The sequence below is a fragment of the Cutaneotrichosporon oleaginosum genome (assembly GCF_008065305.1).
Source record: "Cutaneotrichosporon oleaginosum strain ATCC 20508 chromosome Unknown ATCC20508_contig01, whole genome shotgun sequence".
Taxonomy (NCBI): Eukaryota; Fungi; Basidiomycota; class Tremellomycetes; order Trichosporonales; family Trichosporonaceae; genus Cutaneotrichosporon; species Cutaneotrichosporon oleaginosum.
Window position 1 is genome coordinate 652,012 of NW_027072170.1, and position 14,566 is coordinate 666,577.

Sequence of the window (14,566 nt, forward strand, 5' to 3'; positions counted from 1 at the left end):
AGGGAGGCGACTGGTGTCAGAGGCAAGCGGGCGACCTACGCTCGTGCGCTTGCGTGTCTTGCCGGGCTATGACGCGCGAGAAGACGTCGGCGTGCGGGGAGAAGGCTTCTGCTCGAGAAAGAGACGAGGCCCTCAGTGCGGCACCGTTCATGGAGGTCAGAGAAGATAAGAGATGAGAGAGGAGTGAGTGAAAAGAAGGGAGAAGGTGTCCAAGGAGCGACGTGTTGTAGCAAGTTCGTTGCTTTGCGACGCTGATCAGCGCTCACCCGCTTCTGCCGATCGATGCATGGGTATAGATGATACAGTACAAGTCTAGACGAGGAGGACAGAGTTGATGCACCCGTCGTTTTCTGGGTTGTTGGTGATCTGCGCGTACTCTGTTATGTCAGTGCAGCTGGCGCAGGAGACCTACTTGACCACACAACCTTGCCGCCCGTTGTCACCATGCCCAGCTCGGACACGTTCACCTCGACAATTGTTCCCTTCGTGAGCACGCCGAGGGAGGTGTACAGTGGCGACTGGGGGTTCTTTTTCACGCCGAGGATGGGAAGCTGGAACGTCGTCTTCAGCTCGGGGTGGGTGACATTCGCCTTGGTCATGCGCTGAGGTTAGCAAGGACATCCGAGAACCGCGGATACGGAGCCGAGCACAAGAAATAAGACGGCCTGACGGCATGTACACCGCGCCGCCGTCCCGCGCCCTCCTGAGAACACTCACAAGACCCATAGGGCGAATGAACCGCTCGAGCTTGACGGGCTTGCGGGTGAAGTTCTCGCCCACGAATGTCGCCTTGTTGACCATGCGCTTCCAACTCTTCTGCTTGCTCTTTCCGGTCTTGATGACCTTGAACATCTCCTCCTCGGCGATACCGCGGACCTTGGGCAGGGGCACCGAGTACTTGGCGGCGCGGTCCTTCCTCCTGTCCTTGACAGCCGACGACAGCGCCTTGGCGTCCTTCTGGCCCTCGCGGTCGAGCAGGTACGCGGGCAGCGCGCCCTCCTGCACGGCGCCGTCGTCCTTCTGCTTGACGTTGCGCTCGTCGTGCGCCTTGAGCTTCTTGCGCATCTGCACCTTCTCGGCGTGGCGGCGCTTGTGCAGCATCTTGGCCTTGTGGCCCACCATCTTCTGCGTCACCTGCGAGTGCTTGTGCACCTCACGTGCCTCGCGCTTGCGCTTCTTCTCCTCGTGGTCCATACGCCGACCGTGCCGGCGACGGTGCTCGTCCATGTAGTCGTTCTGCGCGTTAGTGTCCGCACGGCCCTGGCGGCGATCCGCGGCGTCGAAGTACTGACCTGCGGCTGTGGATGTCAGCGTGTATTCCAACATGCATGCTCTCGGGGTGCTCACCATTGTGTCTAGACTTGTGCTTGGAGTGTTCTATGCGGGTCTAGGTGTGCCGAGGGGGCGGATGGATGAAGAGGGAGGATGGGCGACGGCTAATGTTGGCTGTTGGGTGTTGGGTGGACGAGTTGGGTGGCAACAGACCGGCATGGGGACAAAATTTCTGATTCCGGGTCGTCACCCCGCACTTGTTGACAGGTCTTGCGACCACACATATTCCATCCATCTCGTGCATCCAGCAAACGCCAGTAACAATGGGCCTCGCAGAGCGCAAGCAAAAGCGTAAGCACGATCTATCGACCGAGCTGACCTCAGAACGCATCGGGTATGACCCCCGCAATCTGTCCTGGTCCGAGGACAAAAACCGGTTCGGCGTGCAGCACATGTCCAACCTGGGCTGGCAGGAGAACACGGGCCTGGGCAAGGATGCTTCAGGCAATGCCAAGCACATTGCGGTTGTGCGTAAGATGGACAACGGCGGCATTGGTATGATGCGGTTGCAGAAGGAGGGCAAGGAGTTGGGTGTGGGCGCCGGGCAGGCCGGTGCTGGGCTGGAGGATGTGCTCAAGCGTCTCGCTGCGCGCTCGAGTGCGAGCGCAACGCCGAGCCTGCAGCCTTCGCCGGCTCTGTCTCCCGCACCGAGCCCTGGCCCGTCGGTCGTGCGAAACAAGATCTCGTGAGTGCTCCAGCCGGGTGTGGCTGACAGAAGCTCCCGCCAGCGCCACCTTGCGAGCAAGAAGATGGCGTCGCAGGACCCCGTCGCCCTTGCCGCCATTCTCGGCGTCCCCGTCTCTTCCCTTCCTACCCCCGCCACATCTGCACCCGTTTCCGGCGCCTCGACGCCCGCGAGCGAGTCGACGCCCGAACTTGCGAGCCGCGACGAAAATGGCGACCCGCAGCGGAATGCCCTCGAGGTCATTACCACCTCGACGCTCTCAGTTTCCGACTACTTCCGCCGAAAGCTGCGCGAGAAGATGCTGCAGCGGCAGGCGAGCGGGTCGGCCACACCGACCCTAGCCGAGGGCAGCTTGGCGGTCATGAAGGAGGAGGTCAAGGTCGACGTCGGCGGCGTGGCGTGGGAAGGGAGCAAGGTGTCGTTCGCCGAGACGGAGGTGAAGATCTCACTCGGCGACCTCGGGGCGGACGCGCCTGCCGTGAATGCCGACAAGGAAGCGGAGAAGGCGGCCAAGAAGGCGCGGAAGGAGGCGAAGCGTGCTGCCAAGGCTGCGGAGAAGGAGGCAACGACTGAGTCCACACCTGCCACATCAACCTCCGAATCACCTGTCACTTCCGAATCAACACCAGCAGTCTCGGACAAGGAGGTACGGAAGGCCGAGAAGGAGGCCAAGAAGCGCGAGAAAGAGGAGAAGCGGAGGAAGAAGGAGGAGAAGGCGGCCAATAAGGCTGAGAAGGAGCAGCGCAAGGCGGAGAAGGAGGCCAAGAAAGAGGGCAAGGACAAGAAGCGGAAGCGCGGCAACGACGCCGACGAAGACAGCAAAAAGCGCAAGTCGGGGTAGGCGGCGCTCGTGGAGATCGACAGCGGTCGAGTCCGGGGTCGTCGGCGCACTCATAGACACTTCTGGGCATATTTGGCATTCCTGCATGGATACAGTGAGCATTGTGTGACTGATCGGTGTGGTGGCAGGTTGTGCAGAACCCCCGTGTGTTCCTTATCTTTGAGTGCCGAATCAAGCTCCTTCCAACTGAGCAGAGCATGACTTCCAGGAGCAAGCTCCTTCCAACTGAGCAGAGCATGACTTCCAGGAGCAAGGGTGAGTGGTCGGCGGAGCTGCGACTTGGAGCGCCGGGGGGCCTCAGCACATTCGCTCTAATGCTCCCAATGCGTAATCCACTGACTGCTTGAGTCTTGACGAGGACTCCTCAGCGTCCGGGCTTGGAATACGCAACTGATGAGGACACCCGTGGCACGACGCTGACGGTGCTCACCAGCTCTATAGCTCACTAGAGCAGGAGAAACGATGCTGCTGGGAAGTAACACAACCGGCTCCCGCCTCAATCTGAATTTCATCAATCGACCCGCACAATTCAGCACCTGTTCAGATGCACGCCGCAAAGTCAGAGCAGTATCCCATGACGACTGGACATGTATGCACAGATAAATGGATGCCTTTGAACGAATGCAGCCACTGCTGCGCAAATGGGTTATGAGCCTTAGTGTGTCCCAGAAACGCTCCGAAACTTCGTATACTCCGTCAGTGCGCCGCGAGTGATGTCTGGCAGCCAAGCATTCACCCATGCAGCATCTACTCAATTGCCGCGTGTTCGAGAGGGTGCATTGGGAAGATTGAATAGGGGGGCTATGCACATTCACTGAAAGCTTCGACTCAGCGCTCACGTGAGCACGCGTCCAGTATTATTTAATCGCGTTGCATTCATCCCATCTTCTCACCTCATTCTATCATCTCAACCCAAGAACTTCCCGCTTCAAGCCTCCTCTCTCTGAATCTTGTCCTCCCACTCTACCAGTCTCGGAATGGACATAACGTCACAGCCCTTCACCATCTTCCTCCTCTTCCATCCCAAGAGGGAGTGCATCGTGATGCGCTGCAGCCCGACCGCTGCTTTCCGCCGTGTTCTACATGCCTACGCTATGAAGACGAAGGAATGCGTCACCGCTCTCCGCTTCGACGGCACGCCGATCACAGCGGACTCGTCCCCCAAGGACTTGTGTCTGCCCCAGGGCGCGATCGTCGAGATCACGGGCGTGCACACGTTTAGTAAGTGTGAAGCGGGAGTGGTCTTATCCTGTAGCCGCGGAGTGCACTAGCAGCGGACACGTCTGCCCATTGCATGAGCGTGACACGTCCGGGAACAAGCTCGCGATCGGCCCTCTCTTCCTTGACACCGGGGGCGTGGAAGACCGCATTCAGTGCCTCGAGCTCGAGTGAGTCTGTTTCGTCCTACCATTCCAAGGGATCGACTGCAACGAGCGGTGCATGAGAAGGGATTTTGTTGTTGTACAGCATATTTGATGCCACCCAGACTGGCTGCATCGCAATTCTGATTGTGGCGACTTGAGCGCGAAGGAGGTGCATTCAGCATAAGCCGGTATGCTGCTTTGGAGGCTGAAGCTGCATCTCATAGACTCACCCAAAAAATTATTCTTCAGAGGAGGGGGCGTCCAGAGCATGGGTGACGACGCTCCAGCTGTGGAGAATGTTTACATTGACAAACGCTATTCATGATTCATGACGCGCGGCGCTGGAGTCAGGGAGCGAGTGCGTTTCAATTCAAATACCAATTCCATTCGTTCCGAAAGCGTTCAGAAGACGGGACATTGCGTTAGAATAGCCAAACCATGGTAAAGAAGGCAAGACAATCGTGTTACTGTTTCCAAGGTTGCAACGCGAACTGAGACCGAAACTTAATGCTCACGACTCGACCGACCGGCATCCCTCGTACGCACTCCCTTCGAATGCTCCGAGACGCTAATGCCAGGTTCAAACCTCGATGTGGTGCAGAGATGTGAAGGGAGAACGAGTTATGAGAGATACGTATAATGCAGAAAGCGAAAATTGCAGGCTACAGCGACAAGATGTCCAAAGACGGCGAAACCACACAAGGATCATGTGCGTCCAGAGACCGGAGAACGAAGTGAAGCAGTAGTCTTGTGAGAGCACCGATACAGGTCGTGAAGCTGCATACGGCGGACTTTCAGAGACGGGGAGAGACTGTACGGGTGCACGTTATTCAGTCGACAATGCCTCATCTCTGAATCTCTGGGAAGCTGGGAATGCTACAAAGTGCGGACATGCGCGCATGTGCGGCGCGTAGATCGACGTACGTGTGAAAGAAGCCTCAAGGTCCCGAGGCCGCGACATAGGATCGGCGTGGATTGAGCCTTGCGCCCTCGGTGCCGACGCCTATTTATTGGCTCTCGTTCTCTTTCTCTTTCTTCTTCTGTCTCTCGCTCTCTTTCTCTCTGTTTCTGTCTCTCTCTCTCGTGCTCCCTCTCGTACTCTCCCCTGTACTCTCTCACTCTGTCTCATACCCCCTCCTCCTCTTGATCCTCTGCCGTCTCCCATCCTCATTCTCGCAGCCTCCTCTACACCTTCCTCACTGCCCCCTCCGCAATCCACATCATGCCCGATGAGAACGCCCACATCAACATCGTCATCCGCGGCAGCGACGGTACTGAGCGGTTCTTCAAAATCAAGCCCAGCACGGCCTTTGGCAAACTCAAGCGGGGTTACGCGAAGCTCCAAAACCTCGACATTGGCTCTCTTCGTCTTCACTATGACGGCGTTCCACTCTCCGACCACGCAACTCCGCTGGACTTGGACATGATCGATGGCGACGTAATCGAGAACTATATCCCACGTGAGTGTTTTGCCCTCCTTTGCGACAGTGCAAAGTTGCTGATGGCAGAGGTGGGCGGCGGCGGTTCCGCTTGCTTTGGACGGCCTGGCAGCCTTCCTTCCACGGCAGAGCGATACATCATCAGCTGGTTCCCATAGTCGCTGGCGCTTCAGTTCTTGAGCAGGCGCTGAGAGCGCTGCTGTCGCGTGCATGATGACTTGCAGATGTGTAGAGATGCTTGTCCGCGGACCTCATTGGCCTTGTGCTGTAGACCACCACAAATTAGCATGCTACGCTTTTGAGTTAGGAAGGGGGACACGATGTGGAAGAAGGCTGCACCAGTTTATACCCCAAGGGCCGGCATCAGCTTCACTCGCACCCGCCTCCTCTTCATGATCCCGCCTTCCTCTCTCACTTTCTCTCTTTCCACCAACTCTTGCTCTTCTCCAATTCTCCGCACGCCCTCACGATGTCCGCCGTCCTTGACTCCCCCTCGCACATCTCGGTCAAGGTCCGCGACAGCCGCGGCGGCGTGATGACTCTTAAGATCAAGTACACCACCCAGCTCGCCATGCTCGTGACGGCGTACGCGGCTTTCAAACGCCTGCATCCCATCCACATCCGCTTGTTCCTCGACTACCGCGAGCTCCGCCCCGACTGCTCTCCTCAGGAGGAGGGTGTGTGTGACGGCGACACCATCTACGTGATGGTAGACAGTGAGTAGGTGGCTGGCGGCGCTGACAGCACTGTGAGGACGTAGGCGCTTCCTCATTCATTGGCTGGCGTGCCGCACTTGCCTTCCCCGAGTCGTGCACTTCGAGTTCCCCGTTTGGTTTCTGTAGTGATGGCGGCCAGGACGTATTCCCGCGCCTGCTGCCCGTGGTTTGTAGTGTCCTCTCTGTGTGATCAGCGTGAGCTGTCATGCATGTCCTGTGACTGAGAAGATCTGTGAGCCGAGCAGAGAGAGGTGATAGAGCTGGGCTTAATCACTTTCTTCCAATGTCGTTTGGTCTTCGCGATGACACAAGTAGAGTAGCATCCCGAAATCGAAGAGTTGAACTGGGCATCAGAAGGGCATTCATATCACGTGACCGTCGACCTCCACCTTGAAAGTTCGCACTTGCCACTGATCCGCACACGACTCCATCCACCATCTCCAGCATGCCTCTGCCAACGCCGGCCTCTCTCGGCCTCCCCGCCAAGCCCAGCTCGGGCTCGACCTCCGCCGCGCCATCCGCGCTGAAGCGCCCAGCACCCCATCCTTCCACTCCATCCACTTCCGCCTCCGCCTCCACCTCCACCCTCCCAAACTGCTCAATCTGCGACGCTGCCGACAAGTACAAATGCCCGCGCTGCGCCGCGCGCTACTGCTCCGTCGCGTGCCGCAACGCGCACCAGTCTAAGACGGGATGCGACGGTGTGCGGGACCCCGCGGCCTTCGTGCCCCTCGCAAAGTTCACGCAGGGCACGTGGGACGGGGACTACGCAATGCTCGAAGCGACGCGCCGGCAGGTGGCGGCGTTCGGGGAGGGCGTAAGCGCCGACGAGGTGCGCGGGGCCTCGACACGAGGGCGCGGGCGAGGGCGCGGTGCGGCGCAGGTTGGACGGCAGCGCAAGCCCAAGACCGACGGGTTGAAGTGGGCGCTGGCGCAAGTCGGGGCCGAGGTCGACATCCTACCCGACGGGATGCAGAAGCGGCGGCAGAACCAGAGCAGCTGGAACCACAAGTGAGTCTCCCTGAGGCCCAAGGGCATGATGGATCTGGAAGGCGGCTGATGCCAGAACCCAATCTCTCGCTATCACGCTCCATCTCCTCCCGTCAGGCCGGCTAGCAACGGACGACAAAGTGCCCGTCGCGGCGCGCGTCCCCGTCCTCCCGAACGCCGCGACGCTCGCCTCCCTCCTCCCCGAAGCTTTGCGCACCACCGACGTCGTCTACGCCATGCCCTACCACATCCCGCGGCGGCGCTCCGCCGAGCTCCGCCCACCAGGGAGAGGCGCGTACTTCCCCCCCCTGCCCGGCAGCAAGGGGCTCGACGTCGCGCTGCACGGCACGGCGTTCGTCGAGTTCCCCGTCGTGCATGTGTTTGCGCGCGACGAGTGGGAGCATGCGCTGCGGTACGGGATGGTGCGCGTCATGCCGGGTCTGCAGCCGCCGAGGGAGGCGGCGGAAGGGGCGGGGGAGCAGCCGGCCAAGCGGGCCAGAGTCGGGGAGACGGTTGAGGGAAGCGCACTTGCCGGGCTCGGGGATTACGGCGACTCGGACGAGGAGGCGGAGGAGGGTGTAGGCGAGGGTGCGGAAGGGGGTGAGGGTGAGGGTGAGGCGGAGGCGGAGGGAGAGGGCGGTGATGTCACCATCGACCCTGCGATGGCTGAGGCGCTGGGAAAGGCGCTCGAGGCTGACTTCGGGCCTGCTTAGGTTGTATGCATGTGACTTGGACGGTGTGGTGGTCATGGCTGGTGGCAAATGTCTGGAAGAGCCAGTTTCAGCGAGCGGTCAAGGATTAGGACGTTAGCTATTCGTGAGACTCAGAGAATGTCGGGCGCGTATCTGATTTCTTTCCGTTCCACACCACGTCATCCGACCGCAAGGATTTACTCGGCAGCTCAACGTTGTCAACATGTCTCACGCTGCCTGCATGGCCCTTGAGCACCGCACGTGATGCCACGTCGAGTACTGTCGACTCGTTGCCGCCTGCATCCACCCTCTGACGTCCTCTGTCCTGCTTGCATCCTGCTCCCGTAAGGCGTGCATGTCAAGACCGCCGAGCGCCTACGTCTTTGCTCATAGCCTACGGCCTCACTGCACGCGGTCGTCGTGCTCGTGCCCAGGGCAATCCAGATAGTCTTGGCGTGCTGGTGGCGAATAGATCTGCGACAGTGAATGGCATACGCCGCATTCATTCCGGATTTGTACTCGGCATGGCCCAAAGCATCACAAACATGGGACGAGGGTCCAAAAGATTAGAATGAAGTGACTCAGAACAACAATAAGGGCCCCACAGTCACTACTAATTCAATCCCCTCGCTGCGTACTCGATGGCTAGCACGCCAGCGTACGAGCAGCATTCACCGGCGAGCACGAGCATGCTCGCGCTACATAAATTGAGGAGTCTGAGCCAGCGTCTCTCGTCAAGTCTGTTGCAAGCATCCCCTCATAGCCTCCCTGCATCCATCATCCACTTCCATCACCTCATACAACCCGCCACATTCACCCACCGCGTGACACCTGTTCGCCACACGATCCTACTCTCACCATACGGCCAGTTCTCAACCCACCTACCCCCATGGGCGACTTTCTCATCCTGGCTTACATCACGATTTCCGAAACAGCCCAAATGGTCGCGGTGCAGGCCGCACTCACCCCGTTGCTCCTCTTCATGAGCGTCGGCAAGATCAGCCTCAGCCTCGCGCTGCGCCTCGGCGGCTTTATATTCGCCACCGCCCGGATCGTCTCAGTCTGCAACGAGACGCTCGAAGCAGCCAAAACGGCGCACACCCTCTGCTTCTACTCTCGGAAGTACGTCCCCCCCTTGCCACCTAACATTAGGCGCAACCTGCTGCTGTACGACAATCTCCCCGTGCTGCTGTGGGCGTGGGTCGTCGCCCTCCTGCAAGTCCTGCACCTCTGGCTCCTGCGCACGCCCCACTGGTCCCATCTCCCGCTATACATCCTGACGCTGCGCTCGCTCGCACTCGTCTTCGCGACCACGCGCCGCCTCTACCCCCTCCTCCCGCCCGGCTTCCGGCTCGACCACGCCCGGTAACCCCCCTCCCCGCCTCGCTGACGCCAGGTGGACGTACCTCGGCGAACGCCGTCCGCGGGCCCTCCGCCGCGTCGGCGCAACCCACTTCCTCCTCTGGATCCAAGTACTGTACTTGCGCGCCCACGGCGTCGAGCCCGAGCAGTGGGTGCGCGCGAACCGCCCCGAGTGCCCGTACGCCATCAAGACGCGCATGCGGGCGCTGCGCGCGCTCGAGGAGACGCGGAAGGCGCAGGCGCGCAGCGACGCGTGGGACCGCGAGTGGCATCGCCGGTGGGACGCAGAGCGGCCGGCGCGCGAGGCCCTGTTCGCGGATACCGCGTGGCGCGAGCGGCGGCGCGCGCAGGCCGCGGCGGACGCCGCGTTGGTCGGCCCCGAGGCCGCCAAGCGGCGCACGGAGCGCGCGTTCGAGTACCGCCGTAAATGGGAGGCGGGGACTGATGCCGTTACGGTCGGCTACATGTTTTGCTAGGCGGGGGTTGTCAGCAAGCAGCATTTGTATTAGGTTGTGTGAGGAATTTCTAGGAGTGGGGCATCGTACATGCACATGGTTCACGGAGTAGTGGGGCAGGACTGGCATCGGCAGGCACACGTTCCACAACCACCTTCACGACTATCCGCCGCTATCCATGCATGTGCATACAATCCATCATACAAGCCAATCTCCCGCACTGACTACCACTCTGCCGCTGCGTCTGCCGCCTGAAAGCCCGCGCGGCGCATTAAAACCCGCTGAAGGGTTCCTCTACCGGTCACCAGGGTGCTGCCATCAGCAAACCATCCCGCGTTGCGTCCACTCACCATGATTACGAATCCCTTGTCCACATCCAGAACGCTGTCGCCGTCGTCGACGAATGCGAGGCGGTACTGCCCGGCCTTGGCGCCGGCGTCGGGCCGTGCGCCGCGCGCAGTACGCCCCATCCCCGTGCCGGGAATGGGCGGGGACACGACGGTGGCGCGGTAGAAACTCGTCGTCTCGGGGTAGAGCGCGAGCACCTGTGTGCCGCGCGGGAAGTCCTCGAGGTTACTGGGGTGCGAAGGGCTGGAGGTAGGCGCGTCCGGGTCGGGAAGGAGGAGGATGTCGCGCAGCCGCGCGGTCCAGCGCAAGCTGGTGTCGTCGGCGTCCTGGACCTCGTAGCGTTTGTCGCCGACGGCCTTGCGCACGATCCCCAGGATCCACTCGTCCTCCTCCTCCTTGCCCTTGCCGCCGTGCGCACCCGACTTTTGCTTGACGACGATCTTGCGGCCGGGCCGCAGCGGCTGGTCCATCTCGGTCCGGGCGCGCTTGGGGTCGCGCGCAGGTGTACCGGCCCGCACTTGGGGTGAGGGGAGGGAGGAGAGCTCGGAGCCCTGTGTCGCGGGCGCGGGCGACGCCGAGGCCACGCTCGGGCGCCGCTTGCGCTTCATCCCCGAGGGCGGAGTCATGAGGCCGTCGCCGGGCGGCGAGGCGCGGGGCGTCTCGCCGCCGTTGGCTGCGCGCCGCAGCTCGATCAGTGTCGTGATCTGGTCGATCGCGGTCTCGAGCTGCGCCGTCTGCGACTGCGCGGCGCGCCGTTCGTCCCCACTCGCATCTTTCCGCTCCATGCCGCGCAGCGTGTCGATGAAGCGGTGCCACGCCTCGGTCATGGCTGATGGAGGTAGGATGAGGGCGGAGCACAAAAAAGAGGTCAAAGCGTGAGCGGGGTGAGCGGGGTGGCAGGTCCGTGCGCGCCACAATACAAGCAACCAATAGAATATGGATGGAATGAGAAACGCAATGAAGAGGGAGCGACAGAGAGAGAGAGAGGGGGGGGGGGAGAGAGTAGAGTGTCAGTGTTTGAATCATTGAATGTGGTGGCGGGAGAATCTCACCCTGCTCACTCTCGACGGATGCCCTTCCGCTGAGCACGCGTGCGCGCGACATGGCGAGGGGGCGGGATGCGTGGATGGAGGAAATGATGGAGTGGGATGGAATGGGAGATGAGTTTGAGTGGAGGTTGGAGATTGATAGGAACGAGCCGATCAGAGCGCTTGGCGAATGTGGCTGGGCACCTGGGGGATCAACAAAGGTACAAAGGGCGACACGGTGGAGGTCGGCCCGACTCGCGTGTATATTGCCGGATGCCCCGACTGCAACGTCAGCGAGGATCAAGCACAAAGGTCTACGAGACAAGTACGGCGGGAAAGTAGAGACCACAAAGACGTGGACGTATGAAGAGATAGAAGAGGATGGGTGGATGTTTGAATCAATTGATGCGAGTGTGGGTGAATTGCTCACGTAGAGAGAGACGTCAACAACCTCCAAATGCGGTTTGAAGGGAACCTCGTGCCACATCACGTGGAAATACTCCCGTCCACCCATCTCGCTTCACGTCATCTCCACCAGGTCGGTGGTTCGATTCGCGCCCGCTTCCGCCTTCATTTCTCGGCGCCCGTTCCGTGTCGGCCGTCGCCGAGCCGTCATCTTGAGGCTTGGCGCTTGCCACCCACTCATTATCAGATAAATCAGCCCTCGGCCGACACATCTCAGCGCGCGCTGATCCGCGCCTCGCTCGGCCTTTGTCCTCTGCGCCAAGCGTGCCGTGCTCGTTGCATAACCTGTCAATCCCGCTGCGTTTTTTCCTCATCCCACTCATCATGCACGTCTCCGCCCTCGTCCTCGCCGCCGCCGCGGTCGCGGCCCAACCCTTCCAGGTCTCGATGCAGGCGCCGCACCGCGAAACCGAGGCTGAAGCGAGTACGTGCGCCGCCCAACAGACTAACAGCAGCCGCGAACGCCGCGCGCCTCGTCACCCACGTCACGGTGGGCACGATGGCCTCCGTTTTCCCCGAGGGCTCGGAGAACGCGGGCCACCCCTTCGCACTTATGGAGTCGCGTGCGTCCCGTCCCCGCCTGCTCTGATCCCAGACGCACCGTGCCACCCCGACGGCGCGCTCACCTTCATCTCCATGCCGATCTCGCTGATGCAGCGCAACCTCAAGGCGACGGGAGGCCGGGCGTCGTACGCGCTCGCGACGCCCCGCAAGCCCAGCACGCACAACGAGTACGCTATCCCGCGTGTCTCGTTTATTGGCGTGAGTCGAGGCGAGAAAAGGAGCTGATTGCAGAACCTCACCGTCCTGGACGAGGTCGATGAGAAGGAGCATGCGCGCCTCCGCGACTGCTTCGTCTCATACCACCCCGACGCCAAGTGGTGGATCCCGGAGGATGCGCACGGCGCGCATGTGTCCAAGTGGGCCAAGTTGTGAGTCTGGGACGGAGGGTTTGGCTGATGAAAGCGCCCCGCACGATGCGTACTACATCGGAGGGTTTGGAAAGTGAGTACTCGCGTGCGATGGAGGTCGGAAGTGGAGAGTGGGGCGATCGGCCTGAGGAATGGCGGCTCGTTTGGATGTGGAGACGAGGATTTACAGCGACAGTGGAGACTACACTTCGTGCCAGCGGAGCTGACAGCAGCGTCGGGTGGATCGGCCACATCCCCATCGAGAACTTCGCCAAGGAGCTCGAGAAGGAGAAGGAGAAGAAGCACAAGCACAAGCATTAAGCGGAGAACTAGTGCAGCAGCCAAATAGGTCTAGGCTGCCAGCAACAGTACAACTAAAACCATGCACCTTTGCCTACTACGAGACCCAACCCTGCTTCCGTCCCCAATCCATGACCTTCTGCGCCGAAGAGAAGTCGGCTTTTTGTGGCCCGCTCAGTTCCTCCTCGACCTCCAGCAGCATGCCCCATGCGGCCTCCGCACGCGTGCGCGCCATCTCCGTCTTGACCTGCGCGGCCGTTTTGGGGACTGTACGCTTGCCTCGTCGCGCGTATGGCTTGCGTAATGTCGGCGTGGAACGCAGCAGGCGCGCCGCGAGGTAGTGCAGCCAAAGCACGTTCGTGGAAGGATGGAAAGAGTCCCATGCCCCGGCCTCCTCGACGACGTCGCGCTGTTCACGGTACACGTCCCACTGGTCGCCCACGCCTTCATAGACCTCCTCGGGCAGGGCCGAGTAGACGGCCCCCTGGTCCGGCATGTCTAGGCGGGAGAGGCCAAAGTCGATTACTGTTGCGCGAACACCTGTTGATCGTGTGTCGAGGTAGTCTGTGACTGGGGCTGGTGGGTCGGCGTCGACATCGTTGATGAGAATCTGCCCCTCGTGCAGGTCGCGGTGCTGCGATCAGTTTCTGAGTGAGGACGATCTTACCTCGAATTCTGTCCACGCCTCCGCCCTTGCCAGCGCATCCGCCACCTGCCAAAACACCGCTGCTGCCTGTACCCAGCCGCGCGTGTTCTCAAACCTGTAACTCTCGAGGTCTTCTCCGCCGTTACCGAGCACGACAAGGGCGTAGCGTTGAGAGGGGAGGAAGGAGTCTGGAGTTAGTCATTGGACTGCGCTTTGAGCCCACCTGGTCTGAGGTTCTCTGTTCCACATTCGTCACTATATCGGTCCCACTCGGCCAGCAGTTGGGCTGGGTAGGTACCTTCAACGACGAATGCACTGTCAGTCAGCAAAGCTCGATGAACGTTACATGAGGCGCAGACACTCACCCAAGGAACTCTACGAATCCTCCTCCAGGCGTCTGGGACATTCGCCGCGTGATTTCAATCTCGCGCACAACGTCTGGGACGGCGGAGCAGTCCGGAAACTCAGCAACAGTCTTGCCCTTGGAGCTGGAGCCAGTTTTGCCGAGCAGCGGCACAACCTTGACGACCACCGCTCTGTCGCCGTCGCCGACAGAAAACACTTCCGAGTACGATGCCTCGCCAACCTTGGTGACCGTGGGCGACACGCCGCTGGGCAGAAGCTCAGTGAAGTCAGGGGCTGTGAAGGCGTCCGAGAAAGGAAGGATAGTTTTGCTCGTCGCGCAGGTGAGGAGCCGGCGGAGATCTGTTTCGGTTTCGGAGAGGGCGTCAAGCGAAACATTGCGGAGTCGACTTGTGACGATCTGGATCTCGAAGCTGGGCTCTCCGCGCACTGGCCGTGGGGGTGTCAGTGGCCCGTGAATGCTTCGAGTGGATCGAATCGGCTTGGGGGACGCGTGCCCGGGCGATCCCATAGATCGCCGCTTGACAGCTCTCCGGGCCACATGTTGCCGTAGAGGTGGCGGGTCATCAGTGGCTCGGGGCGTCTTGAGGGCAGCGACTCTTAAAGGTTTGAGATCAGTACGTGGCGTC

General features: G+C 60.7%; 9 protein-coding genes across 9 annotated transcripts; 6 read left to right on the forward strand and 3 right to left on the reverse strand.

The window, feature by feature from the left end:
* Positions 1-312: 312 nt before the first annotated feature.
* Positions 313-1,227, reverse strand: COLE_00282 (uncharacterized protein; the record flags this gene model as incomplete). The annotated part of the gene is made up of 3 exons (XM_018423620.2): positions 313-377; positions 413-602; positions 718-1,227. The coding sequence occupies 3 exons, from the start codon at positions 1,225-1,227 to the stop codon at positions 313-315; spliced, it is 765 nt and encodes a 254-aa protein (XP_018277685.1).
* A 368-nt stretch (positions 1,228-1,595) lies between these two features.
* Positions 1,596-2,858, forward strand: COLE_00283 (uncharacterized protein; the record flags this gene model as incomplete). Its single annotated transcript, XM_018426799.2, has 3 exons — positions 1,596-1,623; positions 1,657-2,017; positions 2,051-2,858. 3 exons carry the CDS (start codon positions 1,596-1,598, stop codon positions 2,856-2,858), a joined length of 1,197 nt encoding a protein of 398 aa, XP_018277684.1.
* Positions 2,859-3,835: 977 nt separating this feature from the next.
* COLE_00284 (uncharacterized protein) lies at positions 3,836-4,250 on the forward strand (the record flags this gene model as incomplete). Its single annotated transcript, XM_018423619.2, has 2 exons — positions 3,836-4,079; positions 4,114-4,250. 2 exons carry the CDS (start codon positions 3,836-3,838, stop codon positions 4,248-4,250), a joined length of 381 nt encoding a protein of 126 aa, XP_018277683.1.
* A 1,194-nt stretch (positions 4,251-5,444) lies between these two features.
* Positions 5,445-5,819, forward strand: COLE_00285 (uncharacterized protein; the record flags this gene model as incomplete). The annotated part of the gene is made up of 2 exons (XM_018425471.1): positions 5,445-5,682; positions 5,731-5,819. The coding sequence occupies 2 exons, from the start codon at positions 5,445-5,447 to the stop codon at positions 5,817-5,819; spliced, it is 327 nt and encodes a 108-aa protein (XP_018277682.1).
* Positions 5,820-6,822: 1,003 nt separating this feature from the next.
* Positions 6,823-8,080, forward strand: COLE_00286 (uncharacterized protein; the record flags this gene model as incomplete). The annotated part of the gene is made up of 2 exons (XM_018426042.2): positions 6,823-7,388; positions 7,444-8,080. The coding sequence occupies 2 exons, from the start codon at positions 6,823-6,825 to the stop codon at positions 8,078-8,080; spliced, it is 1,203 nt and encodes a 400-aa protein (XP_018277681.1).
* Positions 8,081-8,948: 868 nt separating this feature from the next.
* COLE_00287 (uncharacterized protein) lies at positions 8,949-9,897 on the forward strand (the record flags this gene model as incomplete). Its single annotated transcript, XM_018426798.2, has 3 exons — positions 8,949-9,181; positions 9,212-9,424; positions 9,456-9,897. 3 exons carry the CDS (start codon positions 8,949-8,951, stop codon positions 9,895-9,897), a joined length of 888 nt encoding a protein of 295 aa, XP_018277680.1.
* A 203-nt stretch (positions 9,898-10,100) lies between these two features.
* Positions 10,101-11,328, reverse strand: COLE_00288 (uncharacterized protein; the record flags this gene model as incomplete). Its single annotated transcript, XM_065626071.1, has 2 exons — positions 10,101-11,053; positions 11,277-11,328. 2 exons carry the CDS (start codon positions 11,326-11,328, stop codon positions 10,101-10,103), a joined length of 1,005 nt encoding a protein of 334 aa, XP_065482565.1.
* A 713-nt stretch (positions 11,329-12,041) lies between these two features.
* Positions 12,042-12,949, forward strand: COLE_00289 (uncharacterized protein; the record flags this gene model as incomplete). Its single annotated transcript, XM_018423617.2, has 6 exons — positions 12,042-12,141; positions 12,173-12,280; positions 12,313-12,479; positions 12,513-12,649; positions 12,684-12,722; positions 12,862-12,949. 6 exons carry the CDS (start codon positions 12,042-12,044, stop codon positions 12,947-12,949), a joined length of 639 nt encoding a protein of 212 aa, XP_018277678.1.
* Positions 12,950-13,025: 76 nt separating this feature from the next.
* COLE_00290 (uncharacterized protein) lies at positions 13,026-14,448 on the reverse strand (the record flags this gene model as incomplete). Its single annotated transcript, XM_018420437.1, has 4 exons — positions 13,026-13,562; positions 13,596-13,762; positions 13,798-13,889; positions 13,940-14,448. The coding sequence occupies 4 exons, from the start codon at positions 14,446-14,448 to the stop codon at positions 13,026-13,028; spliced, it is 1,305 nt and encodes a 434-aa protein (XP_018277677.1).
* Between the last annotated feature and the right edge of the window lie 118 nt (positions 14,449-14,566).